Source organism: Dreissena polymorpha, chromosome 7, assembly GCF_020536995.1.
Source record: "Dreissena polymorpha isolate Duluth1 chromosome 7, UMN_Dpol_1.0, whole genome shotgun sequence".
NCBI classification, from domain to species: Eukaryota; Metazoa; Mollusca; class Bivalvia; order Myida; family Dreissenidae; genus Dreissena; species Dreissena polymorpha.
In genome coordinates this window covers 57,862,477-57,882,708 of record NC_068361.1, presented here as the reverse complement: position 1 = coordinate 57,882,708, position 20,232 = coordinate 57,862,477, and the positions used below count along the sequence as shown (strand labels likewise).

Genomic DNA, 20,232 nt, shown 5'->3' with positions numbered 1-20,232 from the left:
CAATTTAAAACAAATACGTCATATTTCATCTTAAACAATAGGAACAAAACATAACTTATCATATATGCATGCACACTAATAATAAATATATCATAATTAAAAACAAATGACAGACATAAAACTACAATTACCATTTATGCAAGAACAGTTACAAACATTAAATAAAGGATATTTGTTCATGTAAGTGGAAGATCGTTTGTAATTTCACGAGTGATCATAAAAAATATTTCTTCAAACTTCATACAATTATCATGTGTCATCTGTCAAAATAATGATTTTGCAGGTAAGTAACCATATCGAAAAAATTTACACAGTTAAATCTCGGAAACGGGATTTGCTTTACCATCGAATTTTTTTATATATATATTTGCATTAGAGTTGCTCAAACACTCAGACTCTTCAAATATAAATAATGTTGTCTAAATTTAAATTTACACATTGCTTCTGGTGATACACGCATTGCTAAATGGAAAGACCGCAGTCCAAATTCGGCTGCTATTTAATAAAATATATGTGTGTTAAATTCATTTGATGGAAAAAATGGCAAACTTTTGTCTCAACAATTTCTTGAGCAATGTTGAACGGAATATGCTTTTGCAAATGGAAGTCGTGATCGTTCGGAATTATCGTTATTTTAAATGTTTCAAATATAGTTGTTTACACTTAACATTAGGCGGTAAATTTTTTTATTACCGTGGCATTCTGTTTATTTCCGACCCCATGCAATGTTTCAGGTCATTATCATGCACACCTAAAACCAATATGAGATACATGAGATACTAGTCGCCGTGGCCTAGTGAATAAGGCGTCCGCCTCGGGATCGGGAGGTCGAAGGTTCGAGCCCCATGGAAAGCATTTGTCGAAGGATGGATGTTTGGCATGGGACTTGTTCCGATATGGCCGGCTTGTGAGCCGCGAGCGTTAAACATGAATGGTTACCGACTTCTATCCGCCTGGCGCCTGACATAGTGATAGGAGTTGGGAGGTACACGGTATACACACGCAAAAAGTGTCTCATTTAATATAAGCCAAAATTGGCTTGCCCTTTCAATTTTGGTGACACTATAATAAAAAAAGACCTTTGACCTTTTTACCTTTTAGATGTTATGATTTATGCTATAGTATATTATATTTAATAACTAGGGTTAACACTACTGATTATCAATGAAATCTAATTATATTAATGTGGACTATTATTTATTATTATGTCCATTTGTTCATAGTAACTTAAAGTATGAAAGTGTCCTTTCCGCGCATCCAACAGACTGTATCTTGATCTATTTCAACATAAAATTCACGTTGCACTTTCACTTTTTAGACAATGACAGACAATGATTGTAGGACAATTCCCGTATAAGAATAAAAATCATTTTATTGGAGACAAATTAGGTGGGAAAGACTTCAAAGAGCTATACTTATCAGATGGTATTTATCATTAAATCATAAGAAAACAGTGCAGAAAGTCTCCATTTATTACATTAAAATGTAACCAAAAATATAACCGATACAGAGAAAGTTTGAAATGTTGCCGTTTCAACTTTTGTTTTCAGTTGTAGATATGTTGGTTGTTGTAATTATTTTTTACCTTGAACTACAAAAAGTAACGATGATAAAAAGAATAGCACTGACCTTGTTAAAAGACAAGTTAAAGCCAATATAAGCATCCAGCTAAAATGGGTTTAACATGTGTTGAAGTTTTGTGTGTGGCTATAAAGCAGCCATGGCAAACTTTGGTAAAAGGGAAGTTATAAGTCAGCTCATTGAAAATTAAATGTCCAAATCAACTCTTTGTTGGGTAGAAAATACTTTGAATGACCAGTCTGTGCCAATGTTACAGTACTTAACTACGGTAAACTGTGAAATAACAGGAAAAATTAGGCAATTTAAACAAAATTAAGCCCGAGTTAAGCGATGACATTTTGAATGAGTTTTCTCATTATAAGACTTGCCGAATGAGCACCAAAAGTATGAGATCATTTCGAATGAGTTTTCTTATTATGAGACTTGCCGAATTAGCACCAAAAGTATGAGAACACGCCACAATTGATTATAGTTCTTGAAGTCAATAGCAGCTGACTTATTATTGGCAGTCAGGATGAGGTGAGGTGAGATATGCTTGTGTGTATATCAGAGTTTATTTTCAGGTCCTACTTGCCTCTTCATGAGGTCTTTGTAGCCCAACCTGATGGTGAGATATGCTTCAATTTCTACAAAAAATATGTACCATTAAAATATATCAGTAATTAAATGTTGAAAGTCGATAAAATGCCTGGAGTTTTGATAAGGAAGAGCAGTCTGCTAATGAAGCTCAATATTTTTACTAATGTTAATACTCATTGCACAACCCTGATGTATATACCATAGTGAGTATTTATCTCCACTGGCAAAGATGTTCAGAAAGAAGGGCAACATGGTATAACTGTAAGGCTTCAGCTTAAAAACTGGTGTTGTATAAATTATAGCCTTGTAAAAAAGGCTAGGCTTGGTTGTGCTTTTCAAAAGATTAGTTGGTGGAGCATTAAGTGTAAGAACATTATAATAAATAAAAATCACAACAGTGTTTATGATGTTTTAGTGGTTTCATGCGCTTATACATTTCCACATTTCACTGTATCTGTGTTTAATAAGGTATGCTGGTCAAGTTTTAGAGAACATTGTAAGCGCTTTCTGACACTGATAATATAATAATATTATATATATATTATTATATTAATATGTATATATTTTTACATGTAAACGTGTCATTCAATTCTGGTTGCGTTTGTTAAACATGCCAAATACTAGAAATGTAAAAAAATGTTATGAAATGTTAAAAGTGTATGATGGTTTAGGTTATAAAAATTGGGTCTCGTCACTACGTGAACATTTATTTTCTGTAGGATTTGGGTATGTCTGGAATGAACAAGGTGTTGTAAATGAAAGCGTTTTTTTGTTCTATTATTTTCAACGCTTGAAAGATATATTTAAACAGTCATGGTCACAATCTTGCAATGATACTTCAAAATTGATAAGCTATACCGGTTTAAAAATAGATTTTGAATGGGAAAAGTACCTTAACGTCCTTTTGATTCGAAAATTTATAAATGCATATGTCCGTTTCTGAACTTCATCACATCAACTTATGATTGAACATGGGCGATACATAAATATAGAACGAAACGAAAGGTTATGTCCCTTGTGCAAGACTTCTATCGAAAACGAATATCATTTCTTACTTGCATGTTCTTGCTATGAAGATCTCCGAGAAACGTATATTCCTTCCCGGTTTTACAATCAGCCAACAATCAACAAATTTAATAATGCTATGGCCTCGCGTGATGACAACATTATACGAAATATTGCCATGTATATTTACTATGCCTTCGAAAGACGTAAAATGATGTTTTTAACTTAAACACTTGTTTTGCTGTACCACTGTTGAATTATATATGTGTTCACATTGATATTATATCTATATGCATTTTGTATGTGTTTATGTATATGCAAGGGCCGGTGGCTGTATGGCAAATAAACCTTACTACTATTATTTTGACACTATATATGTTGTATTCTCTGTAGGTGCCAAACAAACATGGATTTTTACAAGATGCCATTTTTCACAGAGTTCGGGCAAGTAAAGGTAAGGTGAAGTTCTTGTTCAAGTAATATGGAGCCTCTTTTCAATTAATTAGTTGTTGTTGTTTCCACTAACATTACTGGCCATTTTTTTGCTGCTGAAAATACAGAATGTAGGACATTTGCCCCTTCCGACATTTGACCCTTCATACTATCAGGACTAAAAAGACATTTGCCCATTCACCCAAATTCTCAAGGTGGACATTTGCCCCATCACCCAAATTCTCAAGGTGGACATTTGCCTCTTCACCCAAATTCTCAAGGTGGACATTTGCCCCTTTACCCAAATTCTCAAGGTAGACATTTGCCCCTTCACCCAAATTCTCAAGGTGGACATTTGCCCCTTCACCCAAATTCTCAAGGTCGATATTTGCCCCTTCACCCAAATTCTTAAGGTGGGCATTTGCCCCTTCATCCAAATTTTCAAGGTGGACATTTGCCTCTTCACCCAAATTCTCAAGGTGGACATTTACCTCTTCACCCAAATTCTCAAGGTGGACATTTGCCCCTTCACCCAAATTCTCAAGGTGGACATTTGCCCCTTGGGACATTTGCCTCTGCACCCTGTAATAAACTGTTTTATGAAAAAAAATGTTTAAGACATTGTACTTGTCATAAAAAATTCCGACATTAAAATTATTTAATAGCTAGCAATCTAAAGTTTCTTATTTTATTGTTTTATTTGTTCATAAACTTAAACAATAAAAAAATAGCAAGTAATGCTTCAATAGGCAAAATAACTCGTGCAAAGAAAGAAGTAAATAAACACGTATATCAGTCTTATTTGTATGCACGTATCTGTGAAATCACACCATCTATGTAAGACTGGCCACACAATTATTGATTTGCTTGGAATATATAAATGTTTGTTACATTGGTTGGATTTTGACTATGTCTGGACCTTTGTATTATCAAATATGATCATGTCTGAACCATTGTCATATCATGGATGACCATGTCTGGACCATTGTCATATCATGGGTGACCATGTCTGGACCATTGTCATATAATGGGTGATCATATCTGGACCATTGTCATATCATGATTGACCATGTCTGGACCATTGTCAGATCATGGTAAACCATGTCAGGACCATTGTCATCTGATGTTTTGACAGTGTCTAAACCATTGTCATATCATGGATGATCATTTTGGACCATTGTCATTTTAAGTTTTGACCATGTTTGGACCATTGTCATATCATGGTTGACGATGTCTGGACAATTGACATATCATTGATGACAATGTCTGGACCATTGTGATATTTTGGGTGGCTGTGTCTAGACCATTGTCATACCATGGTTGACGATGTCTAGACCATTGTCATATCATGGTTGACCATTTATGAACCATTGTCACATCATGGTTGACAATGTCTTTGACAATTGCAATATCATGGGTGACCATATCTAGACCATTTACTTATCATGGGTGGAAGTGTTTGGACCATTGTCATATCATGGTTGACCATGTCTAGACCATCGTCATATTATGATTTGACAGTGTCTAGACCATTGTAATATCATGGATGACTATGTCTGGACCATTGTCATATGATGTTTTGACCATGTCTGGACCATTTTCATATCATGGTTGAAGATGTCTGGACTATTGACATATCATGGGTGGCCGTGTCTGAACCATTGTCATATCATGGTTGACGATGTCTGGACCATTGATTGACCATTTCTGAACCATTGTCTAATGTCATATCATGGTTGACAATTTCTTGACAATTGCAATTTCATGGGTGACTGTGTCTGGACCATTGTCATATCATGGTTGACCATGTCGACACCATTGTCATGTGATGTTTTGACAGTGTCTAGACTATTATCGTATCATGGGTGAACATGTCTGGACCATTGTTATCTGATGTTTTGACAGTGTCTGGACCATTGTCATATCATGTATGACCATTTCTGGACCATTGTCATATGATGTTTTGACCATGTCTTGAACATTGTCATATCATGGGTGACCATGTCTGGACCATATTCATATCATGTATGGACTGTCCCAGGCGAAACGATGACCATGGTAGACCATGTTCACCATGGTTTTTGATGGTTGACCATAGTATTTGATTGTCAGCCTTCAAAAACCGTTGTAGAACATGATCAGGAACATAGTTGGCAATGGCCACAAAAAACACGGACCATGGTCTTTAATGGTGACCATGGTTAACCATGGTCGGCAATGGTGACAAAAGACAGATCATGGTTGGAAATTGTCACAAAAATATGGATCATGGTCGGCAATGGTAACAATATACAGACCATAGGTGGCCCTATTAAATTAAAACATTGACTATTATCGGCAAAGTTACTTTTATTTTCATTTTAGTACTCCCATGGTGTTTAATGTTCATTTGCATAAAATATGCAATAATGTAAATTGTTCTTGGAAGAATCAAAAGAACAGTTTAAGCAAGTTTTAAGGACATCTTATTTCAAGAATAGTTAATTTGTCATATAAGAGATAACATGGTCAGCTATGAAATAGAAATGTACAACCATCATAGTAGCCATGAACAAATTTTCTTGTTACCGGTATATTGTTATGACTAAATGAGTAATTATCATGATCAAGCATGTGGTTTGCCTAGAAAATAATCATTGTTAGCTCGGCTGTTTTTTTAGAAAACCCTAGGTATTGTCATAGCGAGCTCGTTTTAGCCAGCTCGTGGTCCGGCAACTGCTGTCCGCCGTCCGTGTTGTGCTACAACCTTAGTATTGGCTCTAAAATCAAAGTGCTTCCAACTACAACTTTGAAACTTCTTATTTAGATGCACCTTGATGAGTTCTACACGCCACACCCATTTTGGGGTCATAAGGTCAAAGGTCAAGGTCATTGAAATAAATAAATTCTTAACCAAAGTCATTTAATATACTGTGTAATAGTTGTAATGGTGAACTGTTGTACTATCACTCTGTGAAATATCAATGTTAAAGCGGTATATACGATCTTGTCAAATATTTATTAATTAATATAAAATGTGTAAAAAACTTATTATACATATATTTCAATATAAACTAAAATAAAAGCCGAGAAGAACATATGTCGAAAAATGCTAAATAAGCCAGATATTTAATTCTGAAATCGAAAAAGGCTGTACAGCCGAATTCGCCAGCAGGTATATCATGCATGTACGATGTGAATCTAAATTTAATTTAACGGTTCATTTGAAATTCCTGCAGCGATATCGATTCATACGACACACGAACACTTACTAAAAAGACGAATGCATAGGTTATCGTAGGAAAATATGTACGAACTATCTTCGTCACAATCGGCTCGGGGCGCTAATTTGTATTTGCTGCATTTTATGAAATTCGTCTTAAATGTATCATTTTTCTTGCATATTGTGTGTTAGTATAACATATTGGAATCAATATATTACAATTCAACACATATAAAAATCGTATAATCACGCTTTAATATCCAAAATTTAACTTTTAAGTCAGTGAAGCCTAACTTTTGTCGAGTGAATTTGAGTCAATTTAATGATGTGTGTCTACTACTGCTCCTAATATGAATTGACACTTTCTATGCAATAAATGGCTGTCACTTCACACTGATAAAGTCTGGCCTTCAAGGTCAATACACATGTGATTGTGACTATTTTAACATAGTTGTTTATTACGCTTTTTGCAGTCATGATCTGGCAGATACATTAATTATAAACATGTACTGTCATTATTGGGTTTTGTATGTATGGCTACTTCAGCGTCCACTGTTTTTGATTGAGGAATTATGGGTTTAAAGTGTTTAAAAATTTCTAGAAATCCAGTTGAACATATAGAGTCCGATGGCCTTACCTTTGATCTGAAATCGTTTATTCTCAAGATAATTTTGAATTTGTATAACCCTAGTAGGGTTTCATATAGCAGTCACACTGTCTCTCACTTAGTATGTCCGTCCGGCATTTCGTTTCTAGATTTCTATCCCTAAAAGCTTGCTTATATTCACCTTGTTTTTGGTGTGTCAGACTTTCTACATAACACACACCATGAACTGTATTCTGTTCCAGGCCATTGATTTTTGGCAAAGTTACGGGCCTTGGACATTGAAATTTTCTCTAGAATAACACTTCTAGACTTTTTTTCCGGAACAGTTTCAGACACTGACCTTATTTTTGGTAGGTGCATCAACTATATGACTTAACAAGAGATGTGTTTGTCAGAAACACAATGCCCCCTATTGCGCCGCTTTGAAGCTATGACCTTGAAGGATGACCTTGACCTTTCACCACACAAAATTTGCAGCTCCATGAGATACACATGCATGCCAAATATCAAGTTGCTATCTTCAATATTGCAAAAGTTATGAAGAAGGTTAAAGTTTTGGTTAAAGTCTTTGAATTTGTTTTTTTTTACCTTTGACCTTGAAGGATGACCTTGACCTTTCACCACTCAAAATTTGCAGCTCCATGAGATACACATGCATGCCAAATAACAAGTTGCTATCTTTAATATTGCAAAAGTTATGAGCAAGGTTAAAGTTTTGGTTGACGTTTTGGGACACACACACACATACAATGACAGACAGGCCAAAAACAATATACCCCCGATTCGGGGGCATAAAAATCAAGTTTGAGTTTCGTTCCGACCATTGACTGTTGACGAAGTTATGGGTCACGGACTTTATATTTTTCTTTAAAATAGCTTCTTCAAAGTGCAGTAGGGGGCATTGCTGTTTCACAAACACAACTGTTGTTACTGATGGAACTGTATAATTATTAAGCCCACTCTGTTTTTTTTAAAAAGGGTACAAAAGTTTATTTTTGGAATGTTAAGATAACCTGAATCAGCGTATTTCTGAATTTGTATACAACCATTTAAAAACGGGAGCTTTTATATAATGCAGTTGTCAGAATCGACATTTCTAGGCAATTGACTTTAGTCCCACCAGGCTACACATAGCTTTAATCAACTGGACTGAACAGCAAATCACTTGACAACCATTTTTGTCAATTTCATTTTCTATTTTCTGTATTGTTTAATTTAAACAAAACAACAAGTAAAACGCCCACAGTTAGTCTAGTTCTTTTCAATAAAAGATGACATCATGTAAGAGGCACCTCCAGGTCAATCTTTAAATCTGCATGTGGATGTAGATCGATGAAGACAAAGTTTCCCCAAATATAGCCATCAATTTTTTTAACGTATGAGCCTCGCTCTATGAAAAGGGTTTTAATGCGTGCGCATAAAATGCGTCATTCCATATAAGCCTATGCAGGCCACAGGGAAATCAGTGAAAACATGTTATGTCTAAAACCCACCAACATTAATATATGGAAACGTATATGGTACACCCTGATACTGTGATGATGTCAACATTCTATGACGGCATGATATCAAAAAGGTGTCATGTCGTAAAAAATAACTCATTGTGCCGACTAAAACTACGATGGCAAGTCATTTTTAAAAGAGTATGACGCCTAAAATTATGTTGATTTGTCGACATAAGAAAAGTTGTCAAGACTTAAACAACCCGCATGCTGGCATAAGAGCCTAAATCTCTGACGATATTTTATCCTTTGGCCGTCTTGTAAATTTAACTATTTCTGTGTTGTTTACTGTATGACGGCATATATATTGATGACTTGCATGTAACATAATGTTGATATGGCGATATAACTGAAGGAGTCGATATAATTTATGTGGACAAAGGGCGTTGTTTGAAAATTATGGAAGCGTATATGGTACCCAAATAATATGGTCATGCCGGATTAGTTTATATCGACTTACTGTGAAATAACATAGTATGTCGTCATAGTTTTGAAGGCTTTCCGTCTTAATTTTACTCGCCATAACGACATTAAGTTAAAGTCTCGACGTAAATTTTTTTGACGGACCAGAACCATTTTCAAACAAAACTATACATATAGAGAAAACTGCCCCACCCCCTGAAAGCCATATTTTCCAACCGATCTTGACCATTTTCGAACTCGTCCATGATATAAATAAAAATGGACTGTCTGAGGTCTTGCGTGTTTCGAAAGAATATACCAGAAACTAAAAATCATGTCGACCAAATATATTTTCGGGAAAAGCCGGACACATTTACGTCGAGACTTCAACTTAGTGTCGTTTTGACGAGTAAAATTAAGGTGGTAAAAGCTACAAAACTATGTCGACATACCATGTTATTTCACAGTAAGTCGATATAAATTATTCCGGCATGACCACTTTATTAGGTTTTACTATATACGTTTCCGTATTAATATCATTATATTTAATAGCATTATCATTAATATTAATAGCATTATCATTAATATTAATAGCATTATGTTGCATTGCCACATAGCAAGTAAGACAGGTTATGTTCCCTGCTTGAAAAGAACAAGAGGAGATCATGTGGTGAAACATACCAGTTGCACAAATATATGACAATTTCAAAAAAGCACTTTAATTGTATTTTTATGCCCCCTTTTCGAAGAAAAGGTGGCATATAGTGATCGGACTGTCCGTCTGTCTGTCCGTCTTTCCGTCACACTTTGCGTTAAGGTTTCGAAAAATGCTCATAACTTCTATGTCCCTTGAGATATAACGATCATATTTGGTATGCATGTGTATATGGACAGGGCCTTTACATACCCACACAATTTTTTACCCCTGTGACCTTGACCTTGAACTTAGGGTCTGCGTTTAGGTTTTGAAATCTGCGTTTACGTTTCCAAAAAAGCTCATAACTTTTATCAAGCGTTTATAGGGGGCATAAGTCATCCTATGGTGACAGCTCTTGTTGGTTGTAATTTTGAACAAGCACTTAAATTATATTTTTTAAGCTACTCGTAATGCATTTTAAGAGCCAGTGTGTGCATTGTCAGAGGAAATCCAAATGTGTGAGTTGTTTATAATTAAAATATTGCAGTAATTTTTTAGGTTCCCCGAGCTGCCTTTTGATGTTGAAAATCCCTTTAAAAATGTTACAGAAATTCAGGACCATGACAGAACTCAATTAGTGATGGAACATTACTTTCTGATGCTCACAGTGGTCATTATTGACTGATTATGGACAATTGTAGTACCATGCAGTGTTACCTTTTTAATCAGATAATGTGCCAGTAAGGAAGTTAATTATCATAAAACCTGGTGAAAATGTTGTGGGGTTTCTTATCTGGTTCAAGGTCCAGTTGCAATAATGCAACTCTCAGCTGCTGATAAGCCCCTTTATGTGCATTTACCGTAAACTGTTGCAACTGTTAAAGGCTTTTTAAACATAGATTGCCGCCTATAATCGACGCGGTTCTATTTCAGTTACCTTTAGCCACATAAAATGTTAATTGGAATAAACAACTCTCATGCTTAAGTTTGCTTTCAGAATAATTATATTAATCCAAGTTTTGTTTTTCAGAAAATGATTTGTTTTGTTTTTTCATAGTAAATTACTGACAAATTGCAATTGTGAAAATATGCTAGTATAGTTAATCCAAAGAAAAAAACTGCAACTATTTATTGAGTTTGGTGCGTTGATATCAAGTACAAAGAAGTCTATATAGCAATGCTAACAAGGTCATACGAATTTGTCCTTATTCAAATATTACTATTTTACACTATAAACTCTCAACTAAAAACAAAAGACCTGAGACCATCAGACACTGACCTTTGAAAAAAAAGTCCAGCGTAACATTTTCCTTTCCTTTGCTATAATCATCAAGACTTCATAGGTCGTTAAGGGACTTGTTTACTATTTTTTAAATTGTTGGAGTATACTTTACTTGCAAGACAACAACAAAGTTTCGGAAATTAATCCAGTTAAATAATTTATTTAAATAAAGTTGAAATCGCTTGAATATTTTCATCTCTTACCAATGAACAGATGGTGAATTTGTTTAAACAACTCTGAGATCATAAATATTTCTAATTCAAATATATTTGCGAATAATATAAAATGATATAACATGATTTTTAAAGGCAGAAATATGCAATTACATCTACATAAAAACTAAACACACGCACGCGTATTTTAATAATAACCAAATGGCGAATGTTAAGATTAATTTAATTGTAGATGTGTATACAGTAAGCTACCTTACATGTAAGATACAATTGCTCATCTCTATGCGCTCAATTGTAGTTTGAGTTTGAGTCAAGCAACAAACTCTTAGAAGGAAGACGGAGACCGTTTAACGTTTTACATAATGCATCTTTATTCAGACAAGCATTAAACATTATATAATACAATAATATCTCTAGACTGTTAGAGTTGACTTAAAAAGGATGGACGTTTGGTGAACAGTTGCTCTGCTTTAAGGTTGTCAATATCATAAATAGTACTGATTTTTTATGAAATACTAAAAACGTTCGTTTTACTTAAATACCAGTAGTTAGTAGTTAATGTAACAAACAAATTCTGATTATTACGTCTAATTCGTGAAATGAAAATGTTTTATGAAGTATAACTGTTTGTTTCTTACTTTTTGGAAGGGTTTTCAATCGATGTTTGACAGTGATGTTTGTTGTTAGCAACTGTTGCCAAAACTGTGCGGAGAACCTCCTTATATACCCTTCGGATGCTGCAGATTTGGCTGCAGCCAAAGATTCAGCTGCAGCCAATCACAATCCTGCAGCATCCTGCACCATGTATGGAAGTAATGCGGTTACATGTAAACAAGAATATACTTCTAATTATAATAAATCGACAATCATCATAAATATCACATCTTAATCAAAGAAGGCAATAAGTTTGATGACTTGAAACAATAGACACCTTTAAATATGCATGTATAACAATACAATATTAAATGCTGCAGCATGAAAACTTAAGCAATTCTTACGCATTCAGCGTCTCAAATAGTTCCCTGCAAACTATTATGTTTTAACAGTTAATATAAATGAAGAGTTTGCAAGTTATAATAAATATCATCTTTTCATACAAATAGAGGAGTGAATATTATAATTTTACAGCCTATTTTAAAGTCAAATACATGCAATAACACTCCACCATATTCCTACGTATGACGTCATCAATATACATTGCTGCACCGATTTTGACAGTGCAGGAATTTCGAATATGTTGGATTATTCTCACAACAAACAACATATAACGGACTAAACACAAGGTAAATACAAATATATAAATATATTAGATCTTGGAGAACATTATCTTGCTAAATGCAGTGCACCGTATAGACAAAATGTGAACAACAAAAATAATGTGCACCGATATTCGGTTGAGGAATGAATTCTGATGATATTCACAACACACAATGCAAGACACATGTGTGTTTTTTGTATTACTAAAATAACATTGGCATAATTATGTTATTTAATTAAATATCTTGATGCCAATCTATTGCAATATGAAATGAAACACTTAAGAAAATTTCCCAATTTAAGGATAAGAATAAAATGTAACTTAAGATGCTTCTGGAATTCCACCCCAGGCATATGTCCTGTACATAGCCAATATTATGATATTTACACATTTTAGGCCGATTTTTGTAATTACATTACCATGGCGGTGATCAAGTGCTGCTAAGTTATCTGCTAGAAATAAAACTTTCAGCTTGACCATTTTTTGTTCTGAAACATGTTCGTTAATGTAAATATGCACTAGGCGGATCGTCCACAGATGTTTGACCATATATGGACCATATATGGAGTAAGTTATAATATTCTTCTGAAGTCAGCATTCGGAAATGGCCGAGTGATTCTGAACCGTTTCGGAATTAACGCAACCTTGGATTAGCTTAGGGTAGATGGTTAAAATATTCTGCCATAATAGCTGTAAAAACGAGTGTTTTTTTAAAGAAAAAAGTAATGCTATAAACTAACGATATACACTACTGCAAATGATATGTGTTTATATTTTTTTTGTTTTTGATGTTCTGTCCAGTTTCGCCCAAAGACGTTTCTCACCATTGACAATTCAAAGTTCTTCAACGTAAAACATAATTTATTAAATTAACGGCAAAATGGAACAACACATTTTTCTGTATCATAATAACTTCAGAAGTCAATATTAATCTTGCTGCTTTAAAATCTGGTCAGTTAATCTAATTGTCAATATACGATAAATAATGCGAGATCAGTCGTTTCCATTTAAATTGAATGACTCGAAGTTTACATTAAAATATAAAAGAAGACCTACAGTGTTTGCATTATAAACAATAAAGACAAGTAGCACCGGCGAGTCCTGTTTTGGTACAGTAAATGCACCGGAAAAGGCTTATGCAGTATATTGTTATTCATAATTAATGAATTATTAAATATCACTCATCCTTGCGCTTAAATTATGTCATACATGTTCTTGGTACATTTTGTTAAATGAAAATAAACCGTGTTAAAAAACGATAATGAACCTACCTATGTAAGCACCTGGTACACCGAGTTGAGGGTTATGATTGAGCGTAGCAAAGAACGTTTCATCGGGCACCTGCGTCTGTCTCGTCCAGTTCAATAGGTAATGGGCTCGTTTGTCGTGTAATATGAATTTCACATAGCCTCTGTTGGCCACAATATGCACGGCCCCTTTTAACGCCGTGATGTTGTGAGGTGGTGGACCGGCTTTCTGCCACCGATCCCTGTTGGCTCTGAAATCAGTTAGAATGTTAATAAAACGTTTATTGACTTACGTCATCAACATATTTGAAAAACAGTATATATTTCATATTATAAATAGTTTAAATTTGCATGAAAAATGGTCAGTAAATATTCATACGTTATATAATATATTTGGGCTGGGTGTATTTGTTGAACGGCATGAATATAACACTTGATTTAGAAATGCTACGTAAATTCCTAAACACTTAATTTTATACCTCATAAATAAAGCGGTAAATTGCATGAAAATATTATGCCATTTTGAACGCATATATTGCAAATGTCATAGGGGGCTTACAATATATTCGTTAAATGAAGAGCTCTTTAATTTTTGTTCCCTTTGGTTATGTACAATGGCGATGAGCATTTATATGTGGTAGATGTTATCATGTTATTATTTGTGTTATCGTTGGTCATGAGTAAACATCAGACGTTCTTTAATATTATAGCTCAATTTAATTGTGAATGTCTTATCAGCGGAATAGTGTATATTTACTACTCAATATTAATAAGAGTGACATGGACCTGAAAATCAAATAAAGGTTTGATGAAGCATATATCTATGTTAGTAGTTGCATACAAATAGCTCAATTCATTCCTGGGTTATATTGCGGCATCCATTTTTCCATTTTACGAAACCGTTTTCAGTCAAATGAAACGCTATCGAGGTCAGGATAAAATACATGTATACATTCAGTTTCATTACAAAAGCTCAATGTAGCATTTTAGTAGAAATAATTGTCTATTAACCCTATATTTAATCCCAAGCTATGTTTGTATATATGGTATTACTCATTGTTTTCTACATATTGTTCCCTTCTTCATAAAGTTATCGTTTATGGCAATATAAATCAGTGCCATCCGAGAAACTTCCAAAACGTAAGCAATTTAAGCAAAAAAGAGTCATTAGCATGAACAAATTAAATTTCATAAGTATTCATTCGAATTTCATCAAACACAGCATTCAATCAATTTGGCAGTTCTCGTTGTTATTTTTCGTCAATGTCGTCAGCACTTTTTTAACTTAAAAGTGAATGTGTATCTCTGAATTAAAATGAATCATAATAGAAAGTGTGAAGTATAAAATAAATTAATAAAGCCTTAACCGTTATGCGGCTCCCAGAAAACTAAACCTGTTGAAGTATAGCAAGTTATAAGCCAGTGTTAAATCAGGCCCCCGAAGTGTTGAAACATATCAAGACCAGTCATGACATTAAATTTCCCATTTCAGATGCAGTGATATAACATGATAATAATGTGTTGTTCAAGTAGCAAAACCAACCTACTGTATATGTTCTTTGTATAACAACTTTAGCAATAAATTTTCACTAGATAATGCCTTTGAAAGAATATCATAACGCGTATTTTCAACTTAAGCCCTCCAAAATTCCCAATTTGAAGATTTCCAGACGCGAATGTTTTCAAATTTAAGATTATACTCGCTAATTCTTTATAATGGGAACAGTACCGGCTTTTTCTCCATTGAGGAAAAACGTTGCAAGTAAGAGAGGGTTTCTTAATTCAAAGTGTCTATATATGAAGTTTGAAATTTATTTTCAGTTTCAACCTGTCTTTAAAGCGAATATGTTATCATATTTTAAATGTAAACATGCCATTTATTTGGGAAATTTTAGAGACGCATTTTAAATCTAAGCATATGGAATACATTTATCCTTTAAGACTTTTCATCTATTGTGTATTACCCATTTTTTTGACAAAATTTCAACAAAAATTACCAAACCATTTACATTTACCATTGGGGTCATTTAAATGTTGAATTATTTATTTTTAAATTAGAATGAAAGCCTCAAGCCATGTTTGACGATGTAACTTACCAAAAAACTTAGGTCACAAGCCGATGTCGACGCCGGGGCGAGTAGATTAGCTCGCATTTCCTAAATGTCTCAACCGAAAAAAGTATCGTGTATGATTGTATGATATATTTGTTTCAATTTAATTCTTAGATTGTTGTGCTTCATTAAGTGTTCTTTAAAAAAAGCTAAATATCTTAGTTAAATCTTGTTTTGGATACTTATTAAGTAAAAGAGATTCAAATATAGAAACAATTTATTCAAAGTTTGTAACCCCTGTCCACAATCTTATCTTTTGGTAACGAAACCAACGACTCTTTTTTCTGCATAAGCAAAGCATAAGCTAAAAAAGTATTATTCAGAAATAAATTAAAAATTGGTTCACAAATAAAATAAGAAGATAGTCATTGTGCAAATGTTTTCATAAGCGTCAAATGATTTTTAAAAAAATTATATAATAATTATGCGGACACACTTTAACAGTGAGACGCTTAACATATTGACAATAACAATGTCAACAATGGAAGACTGAAAAGTTACTATTTTGTTTAAATAATAATGATTGGGTTTACTGTGAATTCAAAGTGCAGAACTCTTTAACCTATTTATGAAAGCGATTTAATATTAATTATTCTGAAGTGTATGCATGTAACTTGTGTATTGGGGGTATTTTTACGTAACGTATTACAAGTTCTTTGCAGTTTACAACGCAAATACCTTGCCTTTAAAAAAAATATCATATCAATGTATTATGGATTTATGACATGAATTAATAAAATAAATAAATTAATATAACGACACAAAGAATTGTGTCGAGATTTGAACTAAAAGGCAAACTTTCACTTGGTAGCCGATATGCAAAATAAAGACCTATGGCAGGTTAAAAACTTTTACTTCTTAGTCATACTTAAAGATTTTATAAATGGTTACATCCTTAAGAAAAGGAGAACTTTAACATTATTTATTCTGTTTTTCATACATGTCAATTTGTATTAAACATCATAGTAATACTATTTAATACCATATTGCGTTTCTTTACTGAATGCAAAACGGAACATTTAAGCAGTGGCAATTTTTATAACTGCAATAATGTACTTTGATTTCAATTTACCTTTTTAATAATCCCATTATGTCGTTTGATCCATTGAACGCCTCTAAAATACGTACAAGTTCGTAGTTTGTTCGCAACGGGAACTCCTGTCCAGTCAGATTAATAAAGTATTTCCACGCTGTACTTTTGTTCCAAAGCTCTTGCATGCAGAGCAACTCTGGCTCGAGAACGGTCATTGTACCCCACTGAACGTTAAATCGTGTTGACGTCATAATCACATTATCAAAGCAACTCGCAATTGAAGACATGCCGTCGTACATGGCTTGATCTGTTTTGGAGTCAACGTGTATGCAATAAAAGTTCTGTGGTCTGTAAATGGCACGTAGGAGTCTCTCAGATTGTTCAATATCTGTGAACATTAAAAGACTGAACGCTATAGGAAAGTCACGTTCAACTTCAGTTAAATGGTGCTCAATATAGCCACGCTGACGTTTAAAATATGAGCAGTTTTTCGTCATTTCTGAGTAGTTTTGAGGTTGCAGAAAATTTCTAACTCGAGTAATGTTCTCTGCACGTTTTATTTCATCTTTATCACCCTGGAATATAGCGTTGCAGTTAACATCAGTTACCAATCTTGTATAATGAAACAAAGATGTGTGTGGTAATTTTATATGTTTCAGTTTATTGTCTTGTTTTATATACGGTTTTATGATACTTAACAAATTTGAAAGCCCGCTTAACCTCACTGAAATCGTTGAGTTGTTTTTGCCCATGTAGCCAAGAAGCTCTATTGTCTCGTCTGTAACGTTATATTCGTTCACATTAAAACTCAAGTCATTCTCAAAAGGAGGCGTTGTCTGGTAGCTCGCTCCAATGTCGACATTCTGCCTGTAGCCGGACACTTCGAAGCCTTTATCAGTGAGACCACTTTGCTCACGAATATCATGTGCAGAAACGAAGGCAACATTATTACTGGATGAGTTTTTCATCATAACCCTTTTAAAGTTCGGTAACAATAGGCCGGTGTGTAGCAAAAATATAAATAGCATCAGGATAGAGATGATTCCGAACGGAATTATGTATCTGGTAAGATTTGACATGATGCTGATGGAAGAGTCATTCACCCCTTCGTTGTTGTTATTTCGCAATCCTGTAAGCAGAGATATCGATATACAATACTTAAAGACGGTACATCTCTGATAGCAATTTACCCGAAATTATTAAATCCAATTTTTAAACATCTGCGCAATTAAGAACAACAAAAGCGCCATTAAAAAAGATCATATCTATCTCATAGGCAGTTTTGAAATAAGTGTAAATGTATTTACACCAACTACCTGAACATTCGGGATGTACGTCCGTATATGTATTGTTTGAATAATGCATACTAAATAGAAATATAATTGAAGTACATCCATACTAGCTATTTAATCTAACGTATTAAATATGTACGCAACTGAAACAATTCTTTGCTTAATATTTTCATATAGATCAGATTCGCAATATATCACCGGATATTACATTTCATTTTTCGATATCCATATCAAAACAACAAATGCCATCCGAAATTGGTTTACAAAAAGTTTTCAATGTATTTTCAGTTTATAAAGTCGATTTATTTACAAGTAGCTGTTTATTTTAATTTGATTGATAATATGATTAACTCCTACCCCACAAGCCTAGGTATGTGCAACCATATGATGCCATATCCTTGTATTTGCAACTTTCTGTTAGAGAAGTATAGACGAAATTTATATAGGTACCAATATGGTGACCATTTGAAATTAAGAAAACTGTTGAAATAAATTCGATTAAACCACATTCTATGACATTAATTTTGATACATATACTTCTAGGTGTGCACAATTTCAAATCCTACTGTGACAAACCTATTTCATCTAAAACTGTTTTCATAACAACTAACGTAAATAATCCGTCGGGGTTAAAGTATTTCCAAAAATGCTTCATCTAGCTTAATCGTTTAGTTTGAAGATTCATGTGCAGATATATTGTTAATTAGGTAATACGCAACGTAATTGTGTAAACAAATCGGCGAAGAAATTTCATTTTGATGAAATTGCTAAAACATTATGTGAACATTATTACTTTACTTTCGATTTCTGGAAGCCTATCAAGACATTAAAAACACAGAATACTTTAATTATGAAGCTTCAGCCTATAATTTGAAATGGTATCATATATATATTTGCCAACATTCAATAGGGCAAACATATTGAAATAATTATTTCAATCGCAATCCAGTCTACTTATACACGATTCACATAAGCATATTTTAAAATCCAAATAGCCAGATTCTCTTATCCTTGCGAAAATCATAACTCCCCGACAAAACTTAATTGATTCTGAAACATATTTGAAAACCGGAAAGGCATTTGGTTCCGATCGTGTCTTGAAACAATTGCATTTAGTTTTGACAGTCCTGTCCAAAATATCTTAAATGTTGTTATGAGCTCTGGTTGGATTCTCAAGAGCTCACAAAATCAACAAATGTACGTGCAATTTACAAAAAAATTATCCTGATGATGTAGGAAAATATTAAGAAATCTCCTTTTATAACGTGATAAACAAATGCCTCAGCATACATTTAAATACATACATGTTAAATCATAATAAGGCTACATACTTTAAAGCCTAATTACAATCTAGTTACATACCTACAGATTCTACAATTTATCAATAAGTGTCTATATATCACTCTCTTTGTAATGTCCTGATGACGGTTTACATGTTACAGCAGTCATTTGTGATAGTTCAATGTTTTTTTACTTTAAATTCGACTTCATAAAATCACGGGCAATCAGCTAGCAAGACTAACAGATTATTTATATGAGAGGTGCACATGTGTGATGATATATGGCTGCCAACACTTATCATTACATGTTGTGTTTCTCGATGGTCTATTCTACGGACCCTCATTTTTTGTATACATTAATGATATTATTCTTTATATTTACTTCCCCATACGCCGGGTCGCTAATGAAACTACGCTATAAATAATGTTCAACAATCCGGTATAGGCAGCTACATGAAATGTTTCCGTTGTGATGATAAAAACTCATTCCTGGGCTGATAATGTTGTTGTTTATTTCAATCCACAACAAGTTTCAGCAATATCTAGCGAAATCGACACATCAATTCTTCTAAATAACTTTGAAGTCTATACAGTAACGTCCCACGAACA

At 33.7% G+C, this 20,232-nt stretch overlaps 1 protein-coding gene across 1 annotated transcript in view; it reads right to left on the bottom strand.

Annotated features, from left to right (window-relative positions):
- Positions 1–2,127: 2,127 nt before the first annotated feature.
- Positions 2,128–20,232, bottom strand: part of LOC127839731 (beta-1,3-galactosyl-O-glycosyl-glycoprotein beta-1,6-N-acetylglucosaminyltransferase-like) — a 29,984-nt gene continuing 11,879 nt past the window's right edge. Inside the window, exons 2-4 of the mRNA XM_052368117.1 lie at positions 17,091–18,180; positions 13,932–14,158; positions 2,128–2,207 (exon numbers count right to left, since the gene is read on the bottom strand). Coding sequence (XP_052224077.1) covers positions 2,128–2,207; positions 13,932–14,158; positions 17,091–18,130 — 1,347 coding nt within the window. The 5' untranslated portion in view covers positions 18,131–18,180. The remainder of the gene's footprint in view (positions 2,208–13,931; positions 14,159–17,090; positions 18,181–20,232) is intronic.